At 39.6% G+C, this 23,266-nt stretch overlaps 1 protein-coding gene across 1 annotated transcript; it reads right to left on the bottom strand.

Annotated features, from left to right (window-relative positions):
- Positions 1 to 13,189: 13,189 nt before the first annotated feature.
- On the bottom strand, positions 13,190 to 15,908 carry BTG1 (BTG anti-proliferation factor 1). The gene is made up of 2 exons (XM_074375305.1): positions 15,446 to 15,908; positions 13,190 to 14,490 (listed from the first exon to the last, which is right to left on the bottom strand). The coding sequence occupies exons 1-2, from the start codon at positions 15,591 to 15,593 to the stop codon at positions 14,123 to 14,125; spliced, it is 516 nt and encodes a 171-aa protein (XP_074231406.1). The 5' UTR covers positions 15,594 to 15,908; the 3' UTR covers positions 13,190 to 14,122.
- Positions 15,909 to 23,266: the final 7,358 nt, after the last annotated feature.

Raw genomic sequence — 23,266 nt, 5'->3', positions numbered from 1 at the left:
TTCCCTTAGGAATTTGAGGTTTGCTCCTGAGAGACAAAGCTGAGATGAAGAAAAGGAAGGGAAAGTGGGGAGGAGAAGAAGACAGAAGAGGAAGGGAAGACAAGGGGAGGAAAAGAGAGGGGAAGATGGGGTAGGGAGAAAGAAGAAAGAAAGGACCTGGAGCCTGGGATCCAGAAGTGACTAAAGCATTAAAAAAAAATCCTAGTAATTCAAGATGTCTACGTGGCTGCAGTGTCAGGCTCCTCCGTCTTCTCACTCCTTTACTGAAGCTGGCTGCACAGAGATACCTTCTAGGAGTGAATGTTTGCCGGAATGAAGAGGAGACTGAGCATCCCATCTGGGTAGCACAGCCCACACAGGATGGTAAAATGCCCACCAAACTGACCTCATCCAGCAGAGGCAGGGGTTCAAGAGCAGCGTTCAGAGGAGATGGGGTGCTCCCTAGGGATGTGTGAAAACTTGAGAATGACACTGGACTTTATCAGGCCAGAAGAACGGGGGTCTGATCAATCCAGCTCTCAAGCTATTGGGTAACCCTGACTGCCATCAGGGTTACAGTAGGTCCTACCATCATGGTGTGTGGAGGGTTAACTTTTTACAGACAGAGATACAACATCTTCAGCACTGTTACTCTTACCTCCTGTGATCTAATATGCCTTCTCCCAGGAGAGAAAGGACTGTACCCGAAATTCCACAAGACCCTGAAATGACCAGGGGAGTGTGTAGTCTGTGACTGTTTTTGTCAGGCCTATCAAAGCAGGCAAAGGGTTGAGACCCACTGCTGGCATTTTTAATATGAAATCCTAACAGCTCGATGCATTTAATCCCTGTCTAAGTATAAAGGGGGAATTCTACCATCACCCCTTCTTCCCATAATGGGAGGCTCTATTTAGTACTTCGTCCTTTTTTAATGCTGCAGTTTGGGAACTTCACCACCAATGCGTGGCTAGGACCTTGCCAATTTGCCAAGTTGTATAGTGCTGTTTCCAACACAGAGAACTCCTTTCTAATGAAGACAGTCCCTGCACACAGGAGGCATTCCCTCAATGTTGGTGATTTGAAAAGCTTATGAAAATTATACCCTCCTGGTTCATATATTTTCCTTGTCAGATGCTTTAGTCTCAATCAAAAAAGATAAGGTTTTAAATGTTATGTACCCAGGGGCATACTTTTCTGTGTGACGACAGACTGTGGTAAAAGAAATACTTCTCTTTCTCTGTAACTTTCTTTTATCAAAACCAGTGGCCAGGCATCAGAATAAACTCTATTTAAAAGAAATAAATAAATAAAGCTTATCAGCACATTTCTTCCCCTGTACTGATTTAAGTAGAGCACACACAGGCATACACGTGACACACAAATATATGCAGAAATTTTCCTTTTGCACCATTCCTTGAATTTTACCCTCTTCTCTTTCCAGTGCTAAGCCCCTACCTAACCTAGTCCTCTAGCAAACATGTACAACACACACACTCGTCAGGTTTTATTCCCCTGAAATAAATTTCTAGTGAAAGGAAAGTTTTCACAGAAAAAAAAAATATATTAGGCCAGAGAGTTGTACTAAAGATACTGAAATATATTTTTTCTCTAGTAACACCCTTTTAGCTTTTAAACTAAAAAACCTTTTAACTATGAAATAGTCAGCTAAATAACTCAATTTCAATTAGCTTTATCAGAACTTTAATTCATGCCTAAGCATGAAGTGTTATACCAAAAGACTCAGTTTAAAAATAAGTTTGTCCAACCACACATTTAGATGTTTTTATTTTATTCTACGCAGTAGAGTGTTTTCCTGTCGAAGTTGACAGGTTCAGTGTGAGTAGGTGGAAGGAAGAAAAACAAAGGGGACACATTAAGAAATGAAGGCAGGACTCTTCTCATGGAAACAGAAGGGCAAAAACACACCTGTGTCACAGCCAGAGAATCACAGCCAGCATATTGATAAAAAAAGAATTTTAATCCACATGGATGAAGCTGAGAAATCTTTCAGGAGAGATGCCATAGATTACTGCAATAAATATTATTAACAGATTCAAGGCCATAATCATTATCTGTATCTACACCAAGTTTCAAATTACCATGGTTATTTTACTTCTGTTCCCAAATTTAACATTAGGGAATTTTGGTTGTGGACCTATCATCAGTAGGCAAATGTATATATGCATATATACGTATATATATATATATGTGTGTGTGTGTGTATAAAATTATATATATAATTAGACAGTGTAGGATTGGTCAACATCATACAAGAACAGGTCTGAGGTTTAGGAGTCCACTTACTTGACCCATGGCATCTTTGGTAAACATTTGTTTTGGATAAAATATTTAGTTCTGCATGAAATTCTATATAATATCACCATTGCTTTCCAAAGTGTATTTTCCTTTTCAAATTCATTCTCTTCACCTTTCTCCACAATCTCATCCCACTATCTTTAGTCAAATGGCCACAGTTACCTGGTTAATAAATGGGAGCTTTCAAAGGGATCCTTTCTTAAACCCAGAAACTGAGATTTCTGCTTTTTAGCTTTGCTTGGACTCTCAGATGAGAGAGAATATCTGAGTGATCTGGACTCAACCTTAAAATGCCTCAAGTACTTCTCCAATTTTTATGCAGCAAAAGGAAGACCACCTAGACTGGAAGAATACAGCAAGTTTTAAACTGTTTGAAAGCAGATATTCTTACTTCTTGGGCTGGGAGCATGGATAGGGTAGAATTCATGGTGAAACATGTTTGAGAAAGTATGTTTCATTCATCTTTGACAAGGCAAATATCCATTCTTGTATCCCAACCCCAGGAACTTTCTGTAACTCAAGAACAGGCCAGATACCTGCCAGCACCTTAAAGAGTAAGCAGTTCATGATTTTGGAGTGACTGTATGATGAAGGTACTGTTACCCTTGGATTTGTCTTGTCTCATATATGGAAGGTCAGGGGCTCTAAATGATAACAACTCTGTACTATAATCTCAGATTCTGTAAGAAATAGGCATTTTGGGTAACTGAATTTTCCAGTTATCTGTCAACAAGAAAACCCTTTCTGTTTTCAGTGCTTGTCTGTTACCTTGCCTTGCTAAACATCCTAACAAAATATTGAGCACCTTGCTGTATCAAACTGAACATCAGTTCTTATTTCATATTTATTATAGACAGCTTGAAGATATCATATTTTTTTTGGTCGAAAATTCAGGTCTTCTTATCAGCCTGTTTATTATGATTTGCAATTCTCTCTAAAATGGAGAGGAGAAAACAAATAAATAAAATCCATCTAGATTTTCCAGTAATAAAAGTTGTGCTGATTTCTGTGGTATGCACCACCAGAAAATCAAGTAAAAAGTGGTCAGAAAAAAACTGCCATAAACCAGATTTATAACAGTGTCCAAGAATGCCAAGTTACAATTATGTATTTAAGGACAAATGAGCCTAGAAGGATTTTGGAATTCACTCAATTATTTGAATGGAATGTTCTTTTTCCAGATAGCTCTTAGGCTGTTTCTCTGGTCTCCTTCAAGTTTCTGCTCAAATTTCACCTTATCAGTGAGGCCTTCCCTGACTATTCTACTTAAAATAGCAACCTGCCCCTCCCCCTAGCACTCCCTTCCCTACATCACACCTGCTCTGCTGGGCCCCCACAGTGTTTCACAACTGGAGCAATAGTCACAGCACCAACACAGCAGACCTGCTCCTTAGCACGAACACCATCTGACATATCATATATTTTACCGGCCCGTTTACCTCCCACTCTAAGGCTATGGATTTTTGTTCGGTTCACTGCTGTACCTCCAAGTGCCTAAACAATGCTGGGCACATAGCAGGTACTCAATAAGTATTTATGATAAGCACAATAACCAATTGTAGCATCTTCCAAAGCTCTAGTCCAAGAGTTCCCAACTTTGAGATGAAAACCAGACATAAATACATACCATTACAGTCCAATGGGACTCCTGTCTAATGGGAAAACCAGACATAAATACAAACCATTACAGTCCAATAGGATCAGAGAGCAGAGCACAGGGATGTGATATTGGTTAGGAGCTGGTGCTTGACCTCAGACAAACCTGAATTTCAGCCTTAAATTGTCCCATAGCTCTGACTTTGGGCACGTTTTATAACATCGCTGTATCATGATCTCTTCCAATGTTCAGAGATGACCATAGTAACAATTTGTCTACTCCTACAGTAGATGCAAAGTGATGAAAGGTCAGTGAAGGGATGCACACAGGTGCTTTGCATAGTCCTGGCCCTCAGGAGGTCTACAGGAAGTGCCTGCAGCATCAGGTCTGATCTTTAGAGAAGCAGAACAGGGAGTCGAAAGCTGTCTGGTGCTACTAGAAGGCTTGCCAGTAAGAGGACTGAGGCAGGACTGAAGGAAGAATCGTCCCCAACATGAAAACAATGAAATGCCATATTGATTTGTCCTGTACTTAATGCATGAAACTTCTTTTAAAATGAGGAATGAATCTGCTAATAATACAAATATGTAATCAGAGCAGGGGCTTCTCTCACTGGAAATGGGTTACTGAAAAGCCTAACCAAATCTGGCTTTAACCATCCATACATTTTCACTGAGTAGCCGTTCTTTCTAAAATGGGATGTAGTGCTGGGGAAAAAAAAAGGCACCTAGTACTGAAATATTAGGTAGCATTGCCCTGAGAAAGAAATGTCTAAGCCACTCACCACCATCACCATCACAAGCCACCATTGCTTTGGCAGCAGAGGTTTTGCTAAGAGGAACAAGTTGTCCTTCTCAGGAAAAAAAAGTTAATTCAAGATCTGGTTCCAGATCAGGTTCTAAATCAGAACAGTAGATCTACAGGATTAAAAAAAAAAAAAAAAAAAAAAAAGGAGTAAAGCCCTTTTTCATCACTGATGAATCATCCCCTTTCCCTGTTCCTCAGTAGATCCCAAACTCATTAACACTCTCTTTAGGACAAGTCTTCCAATCTCTTCATTCAAGAATCTTTAAAGTCAGTGACACAGAGCTCTGAGTTCAATCAATTTCACAACTAATTGTGCTGTAACTTATGTCAATATTCCAACTGCTCTTTGGCAACTGAAGTTGAGAATTTTGAGATGGAAGCAAGCACTCAAGGCTAGGACTCAGTTATATATACAGGTGTAACACTTGTTTCCTCTCCTTATCTGCAAAGTCTACTAGAGACTGACATGATGAGGCTAAAATAAAGGGGTGGAGGTTTATGTAAATTTGGCATTACCACAATCTTTCTCAGTTGCACCAGGCAATCCTTAGTAAGTTTGTGAGTCAATGATAGGGACATGACTCAAATTTTACTCCTCACTTTCAAAGGCTAAAAAGCCATAGCAAATTGTACAGGGATGTACTGTATTAGTAACCACTAAATCATAACTAGTTGAAAGGCAACGATTTTTTCTGGTGACAATTTGCTTCATGTTTAAAGTAATCGTTACCGCATGTTTAGGAAGCAAAAACAAAGTTATAAAAGGAGAGAGAAAACAACTCATTTCTAATTTGAGGCCTGGCTCCACAACTATATTTCTCAAATTTTAAGTGCCTCAAAAGGGAGTTTTCTGGGCTAGCAGAAATGTCCTATCTCTTGATCAGAGTGTGGATTACATGGGTGTGTAAAATTCACTGAACTCTATATATTTAACTGTGTAACATTTTTACATCAATTTAAAGAAAAAATTTAAGTGGCTCACACCTTGAAAGTTATGCCCAGGAGGTACTTACACTCAAAATGTAAACCCAGAATGAAACTTAAAAAAAGAAAAATTCCATTAAAAAAAATTTCAAAATGACAAGTGCTGTAACAAAAAAAATATGAAAAATACTCAAGATATGTTTGAAATGTGCTGTTTCATATGCCATGGAAGTACGTCTAACTCAGTAGTTCACCCTAAAACCCAACCTTCCATGCTAACCCTGTAAAATATGAAAGTCATCTACATCTGTACAAAAACAAATTATAACCTAGCTGTTTTGAAAAGCACTGAGTTCTATTTGGCTCCTTTTGGACTGGGTAGGGTGTTCTAACTCCTTGACCTGTTCACTAGGAAGCAGATGCACTGCTGGTTGCCCAGCCATTATTCAAAGAGATGACAGTCTCAACATGACCTATAAAAGTGAGGTGACTGTATGTTCTGGCTGCTGCTGATAGTCTGGGTTTAATGGTTAACAGCACCCTGTTTGACTCTCAAGAGTCACAGTCTGGTTGATATACTTATCGATCAAATTACATGGTCACTGGACCTAGAAAACCCATGATTTGGCCCACTTCCTTAATTCCTCTCCACTCCAGACACACCGGTCTTCCTTCAGTCCCTCCCATTCACAGCATGCTCTCCAGCCAGGTCTCTGCACACTCTTCCCTGCCTTCTGCACTTAAAGCCCTACCCATCCTTAAGATCTCAGCTCAAGTATCCCTTTCTCTGGGAAGCCTTTCTACAGTGGTCCCAGCTCTCAGGACACCACTCAATCATTTTCCTTTCCTTAGTATGTCTTAGGTCCAATTTTCACATTTGTCTGGTAACTCTTTCTCTGCCACTAGGCTCTAAACCCCTGGAGGGCAGAGACAGTGACCATTTTTACATCCTCAGTGCTTAGCACAGTACTCGGCACATAGAGGGACTCATTAAGTATTTGCTCAATAAATGTATCAGATACAGGACAAAACACTGATCATATTTTAACCATCAGAAAGGATATCAGGAGGCTTAAAAGGATGGGATAATGAGGAAAATGCAAGAATCTGGGAGTTGATAAAGAGCTACTATCTAATTTCCATCTCTAACCCTATAATCATAACTACTGTCTCAAGGAATAATTGTTCTGACAACACTGGCCACTCAAACCTTGGTTTAATTAGTTCCAAACTCTTATTCTTACATCACAGTTTTAACTTACAGGAACACATTGACTAATTTATAAAGCTACATACAACTCCAAGCAGGGCCTGAACCACACAGAGGCTTTAAGATGCAAGACCTGAAACGGTTAAAGGAATTTTGCCCATGAAGTCTCTTGAGGACTTTTGTCTCCTATAGTTTTGCAAAATAAACCAGCAAGAAGCTCTGCAGACTGCGTACCTACTTCATCGAAGTATGCAATGTTATACAACCTAGCAGCAAGCTATTCAATGAAGACATCTTCACATAGAAAAAGGGACCTGAGTTTAAACCAAAAAGAACCTACAGTCGCTGACTCATTTATGACTAAAAGAAATCAGCTACGTTATTAGTGATTCAAGCAAATGTTACACCAGGTTACATCATAAGAAACTCAAATTCTAACTGACAATTTGTAAAAAAAGTTGCTTTATTTTGCAATAAAGTAAGTATTCACACCACTCTAGATTAAGAAGAGATTGAGAACCAGAGTTCTGTTTGAAAATCTGTGTTTGAAATTCTCTTGCAAAAACACGGCCAAATACAAATGGCTTGAAGGCCTACAAACCCTGGGAAAAGTCAACTTACTTTATATAGCAAAGAGTTGTGAGGATTAAACAAGATAATGGTTGCAAATGTGCATTGTATGGGGCTGCCTTGCTATACACATTTGGTAATGTCACTCCTTCTCTCAACTTAAAGGTGTCCTCAATATAGACAAAAGATCTGAAGAATTCTCTCCACCCCCTCTTTTTTCCTCCTTTACGGAGAATATAGCTTTGAAAACCACAGTGTTAAGTAAAATAAATATGCATGGCCTGGGTTATCTGTATTCTCACCCTTAAAGGGAGTGGAGAGGAGAACAGTTCATTTTCCTTCCTCTATTATTTCAAAAACACAAATACCTTTCTTGCAGTGATTGGCTAAAGCATACTAAAGATTGGCTAAAGTTTGAAACTCCAAACAAAATCACAGTGATATCATCAGATTTTCAAGAAACCAAGAAAATCACCATCTGCTGTATTTCATTTGCTTCCATGATACAGAGTATCCATCCAACTTCCAAGAATCACCATTCACTGCTAGGTGTTTTCCTATGTTTGATTTTGACAAGAGACTTGTTTTTATCACCAGTTTTACATATGAAGCAAATGGGCTCAGAGAGGTTAAACAACTTGTCCAAAGTCACAAGCTGGAGCTGATACAGGCTTGGATTCCAACTCATTCTTCTGTCCAAGACTAGTATTCTTTATACTAACTCCCAGCTGCCTCCTAAAGAAAGTCTAGTCTTTAAGATCATTCTATGCTTCCTAGGCATAAAGACTAAAAGGATTTCAAGGCTGAAAATGACCAAAGATGGCCAACTAGCAATGAGAAGTTAAAATATACATGTTCCAACAATGTGAGGTAAATCAGTCATACACAATAGACCAACAGTTAACAGGTTGGATTCTTGGGTCAGAAAGATGAGTTCAAACTTATGAATTAACTATTTACTAGCTATGTAGCTTTGGTGCAGATTAACCTCTCTAAACCTCACTTTTCTACCCATAAAACAAAGATTAAAAAATACTGACCCACCTACCTGCCAAACTCACTCAAGTTGTTAGGAGGTCAAATAAGAATATGCATTGGTAACTTGAGGGCTCACAAGTGCAATTTCTAGGAAATACAATTCCATTTAATCTATTGACTTGAGGGGAAAAAATTGTCATAAATCAAAACTGAAAAATGCATTCAATCCTGCTTACAGTGCAATTGCCAAATACCATCATTTTAAGCTTATGACCATATACAGAATCTTCTCAAGTAAAGTCCAATTGGTTAGTAATCTTTCCTTCCTAAAAATCTAGGAATTGCTCAGAACAAGAGGGAAAAGATACAGGGGACTTCTGGTTAAATCATATGCTAAAGTTAATCTAATCACTGATGTACAACTGTTAAGTCAGTTCTTTTATAACTATGCAAATAAATGAAATGTTACCATAGTGAGTCTAACATTTAAAAGGAAAATTTCTAAGAACATAAAATGTAATTTCATACATAGCAATATTTAATATATAAGAGTACATGAACTTTGAATTGGTATTAGCACTTATTTTGGGGTATCTGTTGGCTGTGAAAGATGTCTTAATTTTACAATTAAGGACTCAAGCAAATAAACAAAAATTAGACAAGACAACCCTCTCTGGAATGCTACAACAGCTTCTTAAGACATCACTTAAAGAACATAATAATCACACCTGATTCTTGAGAAAAAGTCATCTACGTTAGAGATAATTTAAAGAAACAGTCTCTGAACATTTTTAATCATGCACTTCATAAAACTTTAAGTATACCCCAATATATATGCATTTGTTTATAAAATGTACCACATGCTTTTGCATACACACATGAACACACACACAACAATATTTTAAAAGAATGATATAACTTCAGAGATGACCTATCTAGAGAATTGTTAAAATCAGGTATACTCATGGGTAAAAGTTATCTTATCAATGTACAGTTTGAAATAATTAGTGTTTGAAGAAATATTCTCCAAATACAGAAATGCAGTTAATGCCACTGTTTTTTCCTGCCTTGTGGTCCCTATTGTGATGTTAGGTGTCTGGCCTACACTCAGTTATCCTCCCATCATCAGGAACGCAGTCACAAATGGCCTTCACAACTTACAGGTACCAGGAAAGAGGCTACAATCATCAAATGGTTTCTAATAAACAGCTTAAAAAATCTTTTCCCTTTAAAAAATACCAAGATAAAGGCACTAAGCACTGTATTTGAATTTCTTTAAAAATCACCTATAGGAGTATGCTTTATTTACGCCTCACATCCACTCCTCCCACAAGCCCAGTTTCCACTTAGTATGGGCCATAAACCGTACTACCTCTTTGATCTGCATGTTCACAAACAAACTGAATGCAGACTTTGTCCCAGATTCATGAATTACAGAATCCCCACAGTAGTATTTCCCAAACTCTTTGCCAAAGACCAGGTTGCACAAACCTCTCTTGATAAACACCTATGACCACAGCATTTTTACTATCAAACCTTTAAATTCCCCCATCTCAGCTAAGCTTCCCACTTTTCCTTTTCCCCATCCTTTCTCTTTTCATCTAAGCCTAGATTCAATTACTTCTTCCCTCAGTATTATCACTCTTTATACAGAATTCCCAAAACACCACTGCATCTTCAACACTCAAATGACAAATTATGAAAAGGCTCATATAAAAGTCAGAAGTTGAACTCTAAAATATTCCTTGTAAGACAATTCAACTAAGAGATGACAAAGCATTACAAAAAAAAAAAATTAAGATTCTTATGACTGGAAGCCTTACCATTTTTCTATTCTGGTTTAACACACTGAACACCACCAAAAGAAACTGGTAAAACAAGTTAGAATGACAGTTAAAAAAACCCATCAATTATACTCCACAAATTGCTGAGCAATAGTGTCAATCCTTATTATTAATACAAGCTAAGGCTTACTTGTTTGGAACTTCTTAAAAATACAGAATTTAACATCTTGATTAACTATGTTCCTTCACTTTATGCTATTCTCAGAAGAAAATATAAGGATCTATAAAAACAACCAGAAATGATTTGTATGAATTACTCTGGCACATCTGTATTAATGTAAATGACTTAAGGATTCAATGAAGCAGCTCAGTTTGGTTAGCAGTACAAAATAGGAAATATTTTTTCATACTGTTATATTCCAAATAGGAAAAATAAACAATTGTTATATTTTGGCAGGAGCCATATATGGAAGTTGGATTGCAGAGACTGAGAGATAAGACTGAACTATTTGCAGTCCATATACCTTCAGATAAGCAAGAAATGTATCATTTCAGACAATCCAAATATACTTTTTGAAGTCTCTTGTGTGTATATAAAACTATGGACAAATTCTCCTCACATAGCTTATCAATAGCATCTTATCACATCATCTGAAATAAGAATGCAAAGTTTAAATCTCTTTAAACTTCAATATACAAAGTACTGTTTCAGTTATCTTATTTCTCTTCTGCAAAGAGGAGAGGATCAGAAATGTTAAGAATCACCAGAGGAAACATCAAATAGCAGATGTATTTGTTCTAAGATTAAAGAGAGTCTGAAAACCTTTAGTCATTAGACACTTAGAATATTCAGGAATACTGCTTCCCTGTAACTTGAAGGCCAATTCTATTATCTGTAATACCTATACAAAATGACTTGCAATTTGAGTTCTAGTAACTTAAGGAAATCATTTGTGCAATGGTACCAGAAAGCAATTTTCTGGTGGCCTTTCAAGTCCATTATTACAGAAATATTGCAAATTTAGGGTAAGAACATGTGATTCCCACTCCAGATTGCAGGGCGAACAGCCACATTTATCTTGTCTGCACTAGGATAACTCTGTCATACAATCCACCTGAAGCCTTGCTTCATTCAGCATTACAGAGCAAGCTAGTATTTATATTAAAAAAAAAAAAAGGAAGTAACGTTTAAACTGTTAAAACTCAGAAAGTAATATTTCTAAACTTATTCCCAGTAACTACAAATCCCTGGTGCCAGCGGCAACTAAAGATATTGAAAGCAGTCATTCTTTCTTAAAAGGGTTTCTAAGAAACCATCTTTTAACTCAGGCAGTGTGAAAGCCCTTTAAATTCCACCCCTATTTAAAAAAAAAAATGTACACAACTGGAACAAATGACTATGTGTGCAGGCCTGGCACACACCTGCATGTGTATAAAGCAGACACTCAAATGCTTTTATCAAAATAGCTTGGCAAAACATCCCCAGAAGCAATGAAAAGATGTATCAAACAGCTACTATACTGAAGACAATTGTCTGGGGAATGTTAAGGTTAAAGTCACAGGAAACAGCTGGATTTTAGGTCTCAGGGATGTTTGCAAGGCTTTGAAAGGGGAACTTAACAGCTCCTTACATGTGAGACATCACCTGAATTCTAAAAGTATTTTTATTAAATTCACTTCCCACCAAATTTCTTTAAAGTACAAAAAAACTTAACGTTGGAATCTTTAAGAATGATTCTCCAAGAAAAGGATAACAAAAAAAAGTTTTAGGTACTAAGATATAGATATTCCTAAACTCTCTGGAAGCCCTCCCTTTGCCTTAGGTCCCAGTGATCTAGTGTGCAAAGCTTTATGCAGCTTCAAAGGAGTTACCAGATGCAATGCAGTTGGTGAAAATGGTCAATGCAGTCCGTACTGGAGTGAGACTTGCGCAAAAACGATTAATACCAGTTGTTTTACTATAAATTTGTTTGAAAAATTGGAGAGGGGCTGAGGTTCCAAAGACAGATTGAAAAGTAAAACCATTAATAATTGGCAAGGGTAGTCCATATGTTGTTGTTACAATTCAAACTTTCAAGGATGGCTTGCCAATAAAGTTCACAACCTTTGTATTCTAAATACCTGCTCAGTTAGCTGTGTATCACTGTGTAGTCTACAAAGTCAGAATTTCATATTACAGGGAAAAATAAATTCCCAAATTTATTCAGGACTACTCATTTCAAGTAATTGATTTCAAGTAAACTAGATTGCGTATTTCCAGTATGAACATGTTTACATGAATATCCCATACCCCCTAAAAGCCACTACATGTTAACTTACTTGTGTAGATTAAAAAGTTTCTACTTTCAATTTCCACTAAAAAAAATATGCTATCCTTCTACATCCAATCAATTATCAAAAAGCTCTATCATACGAGGTAGTGGACTTAGTATTTTCATTTAGATTTAGTATTTTCATTTAGCTTTAGTATTTATCCGACATAGAAGTCTAAAAATAAAAAACTCAGTATTTCAACTTCAGAATAAAAATTCATAAACATACCTTTTGTTGAATTCCAGTTTAAGTGATTTTTATGCAAATCTTGCAGCTGACGAAAGGCAAAAGGCAACCAATGTCTCTGCAGTGATTAGCCTGTTCTTTAGGACTAGGGGTCACCTGCCCCAGGATTTTCTAATTGAACAAGGAATCCATAGGGCAAAATTGTTTTTCAAGGGTGGGCCAGAATAGAACATTTATATCTTCACTTCAACAGGGAAGCAATGAAATGTAATCCTTTGGGCATCATTTTTTGGTAGATGTTACCTTTGTCTCTTATCCTCATTTCATGCGATTAGCTTGGGAAGGTGTCCATGTTTTGACTTTAGAAATTTTAAGACATCTAAATATACATACATAGATCTTCACTCCTTATCAAATGTTTTTCAGCATGACTGGTGTGCAACTGACATTCACATAGTTTACAGAACCTAAGTCATCTGAGAAATATTTTTTAGCTGAACCTCTATAATCATGACAAGAGATTGATTAAAATGCCAAGATAAGAAACAATTTATTATAGAGAGAAGAAAAATTTTTTTCATCCAAAATATAGAAATCTGTACAACTTTGCCACAATCAATATACATGAACTGTACAAATTTACACCAGTTCATAATTTACCAAATAAAAGATGACTAACAAAGTTCACAAAATAGATGGTGGTTTGTGGAAAAGACTTTTACCCAATTAAGTACAAGGAAAGTTACAAACCAGACCTCCACTTTCTAAAAATAAGAAGTTTACTCAGTCTTAGAAAACTACAAGCTAGCAACTGTACAGAGAGCTGGCTGGTGCTAACACCACAGTTGAGACAGTGTCTTTTTAAGGGTCTTTTTTAAAGCCTGTTGCCATGGCAAATTCGGGTCACTTGCTACTGTCAAGGCCAAAAACACAATACAAGGTCTGACCATTTCCCCAGGTCATGCTTACTAGTTTGTCTTATGTACATTTATACATATTTAAGTGCTAGGTAAAAGTCTTGTCATAAAATTTCCAGTACTACCATGTTGAAAATATTAAGCTTTCCTATTGAGCTGCCAAGAAGGATAACAATTTAAGTGTAATAGTGCAAATTTCCTCTGCAGAGAAAGGTTCTTTGAAATACAGATCTGCATTAAAGGGATTGATGTAAAAATTTAGGTATCATGTCTGGGAGAAACTGAAACCACCCTAAGACATCACTCCCTAGCAAATAAAGTGATCATTTACTTGGACTCACAGGCTATTAAATCATTGAAAGGTACTGTCCAAACTATGGCACTGTCACTTAAAAAAAATTTTTTACCACTCTATCTTGTGCCAGATCTTCACAGCTGTGACATGGTTTAAATTCCATAATCCATCCCCAAGAGGAGCCCACCCAAAGCAAAAATCAAATTTATCCATCCATTATAAGATGATCCATCCATAGACTATATCTTAACCTGATACAGTCATCATATTGTAGTTTTTGGAAGGGCTTGTTCTGCCCAAGAGAAGTTCCTCCTTACAGCTGATTCTGCTGTCTACCATTTGCACGTTGGTGCTGTTCTGGGTGCTACCTCCTGCTGGTGAGGCCTCGTACAGCACACAGATGGAGCCATCCTCTCCAATTCTGTAGGACACTTCATAGGGGTCAACCCAGAGTGTGAGTTCACTTGGGAGAAGCCTGAACAGCTCCTGACTGCTCAGTCCAATCCGCTGTGCTGCCTGTCCAATCAGAGGATCCATTTTATGGTTGATGCGAATACAACGGTAACCTGATCCCTTGCACGGCTTTTCTGGGAACCAGTGATGTTTATAATGTTCTACAGAAGAAAAGAACAGAGACACAATGCTTAGAGATCGTGACTGCCAGCTCCCGCCGTAGTTTCAGCTTCTTTCTTCGGCTGGCTCCTTTGAAAAGGCTAACTATCAACTTTTTTAAATGCCCAGCATTGCATTCACGGCTGTGCGTGTGTGCCGAGTCGGGAAACGAGCGAGCAGGGGTTTAGAAATGACAAAGTAGTACGGGACAAAACAATCTCCCGGAACCAACCGGTTGAGCCGCCAAAACGGGAATCAGGCGCGCGGCCTCGGCCAGCCCGGCAGTAGGACTGCCCCGGCGGCCAGCGGGAACGTGTTTACTTTCTCCACCCTACCCCAGCCGCGCACACAATGGGGTTTATGGCTTTGGAGAAGAGAATAGCAACCGGACTGTTAACCCCGAAGGAAAGAAAAACAGGCAACCCTAAACAACGCTCTGGGCAGGGCTGTAATTGTACCAGTGACAAATCCGATGATTAATGGGCAGGAGTAGGAGGCGCGGGAGACAGCACGTCCGTCCTGGGCTGGCTCTGGGGCAGCAGCGCCGTTTCCCACCCTGGGGCCCGGCGACCAAGTCAGCAACGGTTGGTCGGGGTTAGGGGGAGGGGGCATCGAACCAACCCCAGCCCTGCGGCTCCTTTGTCCCCCAAATATGCGGACCGTCCGAGGACCGCCGCTCCCGCCTCTGCCGGCTTTAGCTTCTTTGTTGTGCGTCTGTTTTCTTCTCCCATCCGTTTGCCAGCAATGGGGGGAGGGGGCGCCCTCGGCCCAGCCCCCAAACCCTCCCCGGGACCCGCCGTTAGAGTCTCCCCGAAGCGCCAGCCACAGTCCCGCGGCCGGACCCGAGCGCGGCCGGCCCGGACGCTACCGAGGCTCCCGTGGTCCCGACGGCCCGGCCCGGGGAGGTCAAGCCGCGACGCCCCGGCGCCCCTCGCCCTCCCTCCGAGGCCCGCTCACCTGCCAGCAGCTCCTGAAGGCTCTGGCTGAAAGTCTGCAGCTGTCGCTCGCTCGTGAGCCCCTTGGTGCGGAGAAACTTGGAGATGAAGGACACAGCGGCGGCGATCTCGCCTATCATGGTGGCGGCCCGGGTGTAGAAGGGATGCATGGGGGCGGCGGGCGGGGGCAGCCCGGGGCGGCCGGGGCTCGGCGGCGCGGCCCCGACGGCGGAGCGGCCACCCCGGGCTCCCTCACAGGTCAGAGGGCTGAGGGAAGAGGGCGTGTGGGGCGGACGCCTACTTTTTTTTTTCTCCTTTATAGTGAAAAAGTTATTTTCGAGACAGGAGGCGGCAGGAGAGAGGAAGAGTCGAGCGATGGCGATCTGGTCACATCGCTCGGAACTCCTCAGCCGCCTCCGCCTCCAGCTCTACAGCCCCCGAAAAACCAAACAGTTGCATTTCCAGCTCCGACGGGCGAAGAGATGCAGGAGCCGTGCAGCACTTTTTATAGCGCCGCGGAAAGGAAGTGGCGTAGCTGGAGCGTGACGGCCGACTCCAGCCAATCCGGAGATCGCACCATTGTGACGCAAGCAGATTCGGAGCCGCCGGGGGCGGGAAAAAGGGGCCAGGGGGCGGGTCCAGAGGCCGGGAAGAGAGGGAGGAGCTGACGTAATCCGCTTGTAAACAAATAAACCCCCGAGTGGCGGCGGGAGAAGGGGGGAGAAGTAGCTGGGGACCGAGGAATCCGAGGGTGCGCGTGTGAAAGCCCCGCCCCCAGTCCTAGCCCCTCCTTCCAGCTCCAGCAACTCTAGGCGCGGCGCCAGCGCATCCCCTACAAGAGTGCGCTGCCCGGGCTCGTCTGCGAGGAGGTTTAATGCTGTGCAGATAAAAGCCGCCCTGCTCAGGCTATCCACACCCGCGCCGGCGGCACGGATCGGGCTGCAAGTCCTCAGCGCCTGCCGGCTCGCATACTCAGTGTTTACATCCCATGCGCGTCCCTGGGTCTACGTGACTGGCTCCTGAAGCGAAGGGAGCATACGGCGCAGCCGGATGCGGGTACCCGTGCTGAGGATGCAGCGAGTGCAGAGAAAAGTGGAGGGAACCGGCGCTCGCAGGGCATTCTGCAGCCTCGGCAGTCCAGTTCTTGCAGAGAACTGCTCTACCCTTAGGGAGGGGTGGGGTGGGGGGAGGTCTTTGTCAAAGTTAAATTGCAAAATAAATAAAAGGTTAGTAAGCTTTTTGTGGTTGCTGTTTCAGTAACATCAGAAATCAAAGGAAGGAAGAGTGCAGACCTTACTGAATCCAGCTTAACACTGATAAGAAAACCTGTTATTGAAGATTAATACCGTCAACTGTAACAAGTTTACTCTATAGAAAGAAAAAAATCTACATAACGCATTATACGCCCTTTACACACAAAATCGAGGGTTGTTTCCTTTTTTTTTTCCCCCTAATCCGAATAACTGTCCGAGCCTTAGAGTTCTGCTGTTCTTTATAAAAACAAGAATATAAAAATAAAATTTGAAGGCTCTGAAACTATGAGGCGCAAACATTTAGGTTAAAATCGAGCTTGCAAAACTACGGGAGAAAGAGACTGGTACGAAGGCATGAGCCTCTTGAAATGATTAGGCCTAAGAGAGGGTTAAACCGAACGAACTCCATTAAGGAGGAGGGGGAAAAAAGATGGTGAGCTGGGCAGATGGAGAAAGCAAACAAGAGGCAGAAGTTGAACTCTACCAGATGGAAATAAATATCCTGAGCTTAGCTGGTCATCAATATTGCAAAACATATCACTTCGAGGGTTTTTTTTGTTTGTTTGTTTTTTTCTTCTCAAAAACTGAGCCAGAGGGTATAGAAATGAAGCAAAAGTAGAATCTGCTATAAAGCGGAAGGAGAAAACATTTTATTGTTTAAATGAAATCAATAACTTCTAGGCTATTTTTTCATTCATACGCAATAATTAGGTAGTATATATGAAGTAAATACTTTAAAAGATAGTATTGTTAAAAGCAATGACGTCTGTGAAAGTATTTTCTTTGGATAAATGCATCAAAACATAATGGTAAATAGGTAATTTGTTTCCTTCTAGGACTTTCAGATAGCACTGTGCTTAAAAATAAACGTCATGGTAATTGCTTCACTAGGGATGTGAAACTTCATTTACTACTCAAAAATGAGATAGGGAAACAGAAATAAATCCTTAAAATTACCATTGCCCTAAAACAAGATTTTCTGATATCCCTCCGAACTCCACCCACCCTTAATCGTCTGCTCTGTTCATTTTCCTTACATCATCAGTGATTTGAACATTAGATCAGAAATCAGGCGGAAGTTTTTCTCCTGTAAGCCTGGTCTCCAATTTGGACTCCTAATAATTTTAAGCTTAAACTGACTCATCTACAAAACCGAAATAATGAAGTTAACAAAATGCTAGGATCTGAACACCCAAGCCGGTGTTCTCTCCACTAGTTTTTTTTTTTCCTTCATTGAAATACATTTGATGTACAATATTATGTTAGTTTCAGGTGTACTGTGTAATGATTTGACATTTGCATATGCTGTGAAATGTCCACTACTTTAACTGCCTTCCCAAAGCAGCAGCTGAACCCTTTCTGAAAGCTTTCTAAAGTCAGTTCAAGGGGGAGGGTATAGCTCAGTGATAAGAGTGCCTGCTTAGCATGCAGGAGGTCTTGGGTTCAATCCCCGGTACCTCCACGAAGAAGCAATAAAATAAATAAACCTAATTACCTCCCTCCCCCTCACGAAAAATTTTAAAAAAGATTAAAATCTATTCAATAGAGTTAAGAGAAAGTTAAACTCACATATCCTTGAAGGGTTTTCTCCCCACTGTTTTTTGGTTTTTTTTGTATGTGTGGGTTTCCCACCTTAAATCATTCCTTTAAGAGACAAATGAATTTAAGAAAGAACTCTTTTATCTGGGGGATCTAGTGAGCACTCAAGAAAAAAAATGGAAATAAATATTGGTCCTAAATGCAAGCTTTATACAGTGCATAATATTAACTGCTAATAGTTTTCAAATCTGGACATATATATGTTTAGTCATAGCTTTCCAGAAGTTTAGTAAGGCTCTTCCCATTCAAGAAACAAGCAGGTATTTCTTGACAGATTTTGAATTTATAAAGGCACTTCTCATCTTGTTGATACGGTAAGCTACAGGCATTCCCAACTATTCACAAACCCAACTCTTGGCTCTATGTCCTTAGGCAAGTTATTTAACCTCTCTGCATTGTAATCTCCTAAAATATGTAAAGGCTGTTGTGAGGACTAAATGGAATGACTTCAGCACTAAGTAAACATTCAAATATATATATTGGCTTATGTATATTATCATCAAGCAATTTGATAATTATTAAATTAATTTCTAAAACCTAGAAAATTTTCAATCAAAACACTAAAAAAAAAAAATAGGAATTATGTCAAAATAATCCAGAAAATGAACCTGGGTTTCAAAATAAGTTTGCAAGTAACAAATGTCTACGTCTTTGGAGTGCTTGAGAATTCAGAAACTGCTTTCCATAGATGAAACTATAAGACAACTAACTAGAATTTCAAAGGGCTGGGTGTATACATTCCCATCCCTCTGCTCAAATGTTACTAAAACAGTTTGCTCTGGACTAACAAATTAGAATTCCTTGTAGACTTTTTGAGTATTGTGTTATTTAACCAAAAAGAGGGAGAGAAAAAAAATAAACATTTAAATAAGGGAGGGGAGAATGAACTTCTTTCTCTGCTGCATAGGGTAATAAAATTTACAGACTGACAAAACGTCCATAAAGATTTAAAGATTTTTTTTAAATGACATTATCATCTGCTATCATTATCATTTTGTGGAAAAGATAACATTTTAACATCCCTAAAGTAGGAGAGGTATCCATATCAGAATAAAGCATGGTCTTTTTAATTGAATAAATTTTAAGTCACTAAATGTCACCTTTTGCATTTCATCATTTGGGAACTCATCTAAACTATTAATCTATGAACATGATAGCAGTAAGTTAAGCTATTAGGCTCTTCATTTTATATGCTATTCCAACTACCTGGGATATGTCCCCCATCTCCCCTTTCCCTAGCTAATTTCTGCTCATCTTCCAAGAAGCCTTCCCTGACTTCTGGACTTGAGTAAATATCTATAGTATTGTGCTTCCCCTCGCCCAGGCTCTGGTACTGATCAGACATACTAGATTTACTATGTTTACTAGTCCCTCTGCCTTTCTAGTCTATAAATCTTACAGAGCAGCCATCTTCTGTCATTCATTATTGTACCCCTAATGCTTAAGAAACAGCCTAATGCATAGTAAATGTGGTTGACTGGTGTTAAACAGACATCTAAATACAAATGAGTTCCATCAAAACCATTACTTACAAAAAGAAAAACCCCACAAAAAAAACCCCAAACAACAACAAAAAACAATACTTGCAATTTGTCAGGTGACAGATCACATAGTTTTTGTTGCTTAAAATTGGAGAGCCAATATTTAAAAGAAGATAAGCAACTCAACTCTGTGACTTTCTTCCTGGCTGCTAGAGGTGTTCAATAATTGCATAAATTGTTCTTGTAGATAAACAACTAGACTTCATTTCCAAAGCAAATGAAATGGAGATCAGAGACCTGGATATGCTGCCTAAGAAATACTTTGAGGTAGTGTCCACACTGCTCCCATGTAAGGTTTCTTCCTTTGTTTACCTGTGTGCTATGCAGACACACTTTGGTATTTTTACATCAGGTTACCTATGAGTGTCCCTTGCTTGTGTGCTGCTCTCTCATACTGCCATTCCATCCTAAAATTGCTCACGAGGTATCCTCCCTACACTCCAGCCTCCCACTTCATCTCTGTGATCCACGATTCCTGCATTATTGCTAGGAAAGTCCCAGATTTTTGTTGTTGTTGTTGTTGTTTCCAGATTTTCTTTTAATGGCTGTATTACAGTTCACAAGTTTGTCCAGGAGGCTTTCCTCCACCTGCTGGTATAATCCCACTCAGCAAAGGTCTCATTCACTACCTGGGCCCTCCCTTCCCTGAAGGCACCTTTAGACTTCCAGGCTGAGCTGGGGGAGCCTCACTGTTGCAGGTCAGCTGCCTGCATTCATTAAAGTATTATCTATTGTGACCTTTCTTGTGAATTTACTTCCAGATAGAGTACTAGGTGTCCTTGGTGCTTGCTTTAGAAAACCTGCAGCTTAACCAACAAGTATAGGTTCAAGCAGGAGACGAAGTATGGAGTGTTAATAGCAAATAGAGACAGGGCATTTATTTTGTGTCTGTTTGGGGGCAGAAGGAAATAAGACCCAAAAGTGAATGGTATCTGCTAAGTCAGTGAAGTTGGCCCATAATAAGGTCTCTGAAAGGAAGAAAAAGAGGGGTGTGACTTTGGAGTATCTTAAAGGCTTAAACCAATATAAGGAAGATAAATATTGTTGAAAAAGCTGGTGGGTAGAGAAGGGAATAGGGTGCTGGGAGTCGGGGGAGGGAGGTGAGTATTTTTGGCAGGGAAGTGATATGATGAGATTTATTTTTTGGAAAGCCCTAAGGATGATGTATTAAATAGGGATAATTTGAAGTGACTTCTATTTTTATCTCCAATTCTTACTTAAATCTTTAAATAATTTAGCTTTTCACATGGGCTTATCTCTTCTACTAGAGGCTTATGCCTTTTGTTTGTTCTGTTTTTGGTTACCCACAGGAAGACCACTTTTAGTAGCCTCCTCATCTGGCAACCTGCCTTGCTTTGCTTAGGTATGAATCCAATGGCACAAATTAAGGCACTTGTACTAGGTTTAGATCAACTGGGGTTCAAGAAACACAAGAGAACTAGAAATCAGAGGGTGACATGTACAGATTTAGAGCAAAAATACTTCTTGTTAAAGTGGTTCAGATTGTTTGGAGAAAATGGGAAGAAACAGGGTTAAAGAGTTGCCTCCCAGCAGCAATAACAATGATCATACAAATTAACATTGTTGTCAGTGCACCAGACACCACCCTAAGTGTGGAGGCATCCCAATTAATTCTCCCAGAAATACCACCAGGTAAGTATAATTAACATATGTATTAACACATACATTTAACATGTGAGGTTTCAATCAGAAAGAAAATAAGTAATCTACTCAAGGTCTTATAAGCAGATTTGAACTCTCAAGTCACAGACTTCAAAACCTGGAGGTGAGTTCCTGATAGTACCTTTTCTAAAGGGACTATGAGAAATAAATCCTTATAAAGACAGAAAAACGTTTTGGAGATGAGTAGAGACAGTAGAAGGAAAAAATAAAAACAAAACTCAAAGCAGCTTGAGAGACTTCTGGCTAACACAGTCTAAAAAATACAGCTACATTTCTTAAAAGGCTCACTGAAAAATGAATCAAAGGACATATTAAAACATTAATCTGCAAATAAAATAATTTCACTGGAGTGAAAATTATCCCTAGGGGCAGATAAAGCAGCAAAAATATCTTCTATTTTAAACTAAGCATCTTACTTCTCCTTTGGTCTAAATTGGCAGGAGGAACTAGGAAGCGGGTCAGGCCCACAGTCCCTCTTCCCCAGCAACTAAGGAGAGACCGGTGACCTCTGAGAGCTCAGGTGGAGGGCTGCAGGGCAGCAAGAAGGGCTGGTTTTGTGTCTGTCTCTGGAGGGCACTGCTGAACTTGATTGCTTGCCCTATAGGAATTGTCACTGACCTTCCTATTGTTAAGCCTCGGGCCATTTTTCAAAGCCAACCCTCCTTCCACGACCTTCTTTCCTTCTTTTCCCTAGAACGCTATGATTCCACTTACTTTCTTCTTTTTAAAGCCATCACCAACTACTCTGTTTCCTGGGGCAATGCCCCCAGTGTTCAGGTTTATTGGATGTTTATCTCCATCTCCCCAGTGGACAACAATCTATTTCAGTTTTAAGGTTTAACAGTAGTGTGGAGAAAGAGACAGATGCTATGAATCAACTTAGGAAAATTGCAGACTTTAAGGAATAACATAAAGTTCTTACAAGTTATAATCTTGGCCTACAGTTATTTATAACTTTCTGAATATGGAGCAAATGGACCTCCTCTTCCCTTCAAACTAATAGGGTTGAGGGTAAGGGGGTTCAAAATGTGATCCCAAGACCAGCCACCTCAACTCCACCCCCAGGAAATTGATAGTAATACAAACTTTTGGTTCTAGACCTACTAAATCAGAAACTCTAAGGGGGTGGGGGTGGAGGGGGTTCAACTATTTAGGCACTAATGTTTCAGAACAACTGCTTTAAAAAAGCGAGGGCAAAATTCTATAATTCAAAATCAGCAAACAAACTTTTTATCTAGGCATATACTATCTCAAACATACATCTTGTCCTTTAAAAGAAAAAATTGGCATTCTAGTTTAATATGTAAAAACTATCTTTGTGTATCAAATAAATTTTATGTTGAGTTGTTATTTGCTTTTCTGAGGTTCTACAATTTGGATAAAATGGATTCTTCTCAGCTTCTGAGACATTAGGCAAGCTAGAACATATAATGATGTCCATGTATTATTCTCAAGAGAGAAAATACTCAGGAAGCTTGGTAAAATAATCATCAAATCAAATATTAGCATAGCTCATGCTTTTATTTTTCACTTCCAAGAAAAGCAGTAACTTGCCCTTTTTAAAGAACTTGAATTTAAAATCTCAAAGTTGATTAACATTTACATGCATTAAAGTGATGTCACATCATTCCTTTAAAATTAGGTAGCTGACTAAAACAAAGGAATATTCAAGTTGCAAAAGTAAGTGCAATAAACAGAGGTCCTACACAGAGATGTCCAATGTGATTGTGGAAACCATCATGCATGTGGCTGTACTTTAGCAGGAAT

Source organism: Camelus bactrianus, chromosome 12, assembly GCF_048773025.1.
Source record: "Camelus bactrianus isolate YW-2024 breed Bactrian camel chromosome 12, ASM4877302v1, whole genome shotgun sequence".
Classification (NCBI taxonomy): Eukaryota; Metazoa; Chordata; class Mammalia; order Artiodactyla; family Camelidae; genus Camelus; species Camelus bactrianus.
Note: the sequence above shows the minus strand (reverse complement) of the source record. Positions and strands in the feature narration are given on the sequence as shown.

What these genes read in the sequence shown, in the direction of transcription:
- BTG1 (XM_074375305.1), bottom strand. Translation starts at nt 15,593, where the DNA reads ATGCATCCCTTCTACACCCGGGCCGCCACCATGATAGGCGAGATCGCC. An exon ending in CCTTCAGGAGCTGCTGGCAG is followed by an intron (nt 14,491 to 15,445) that starts GTGAGCGGGCCT and finishes TTTCTTCTGTAG; the next exon opens with AACATTATAAACATCACTGG.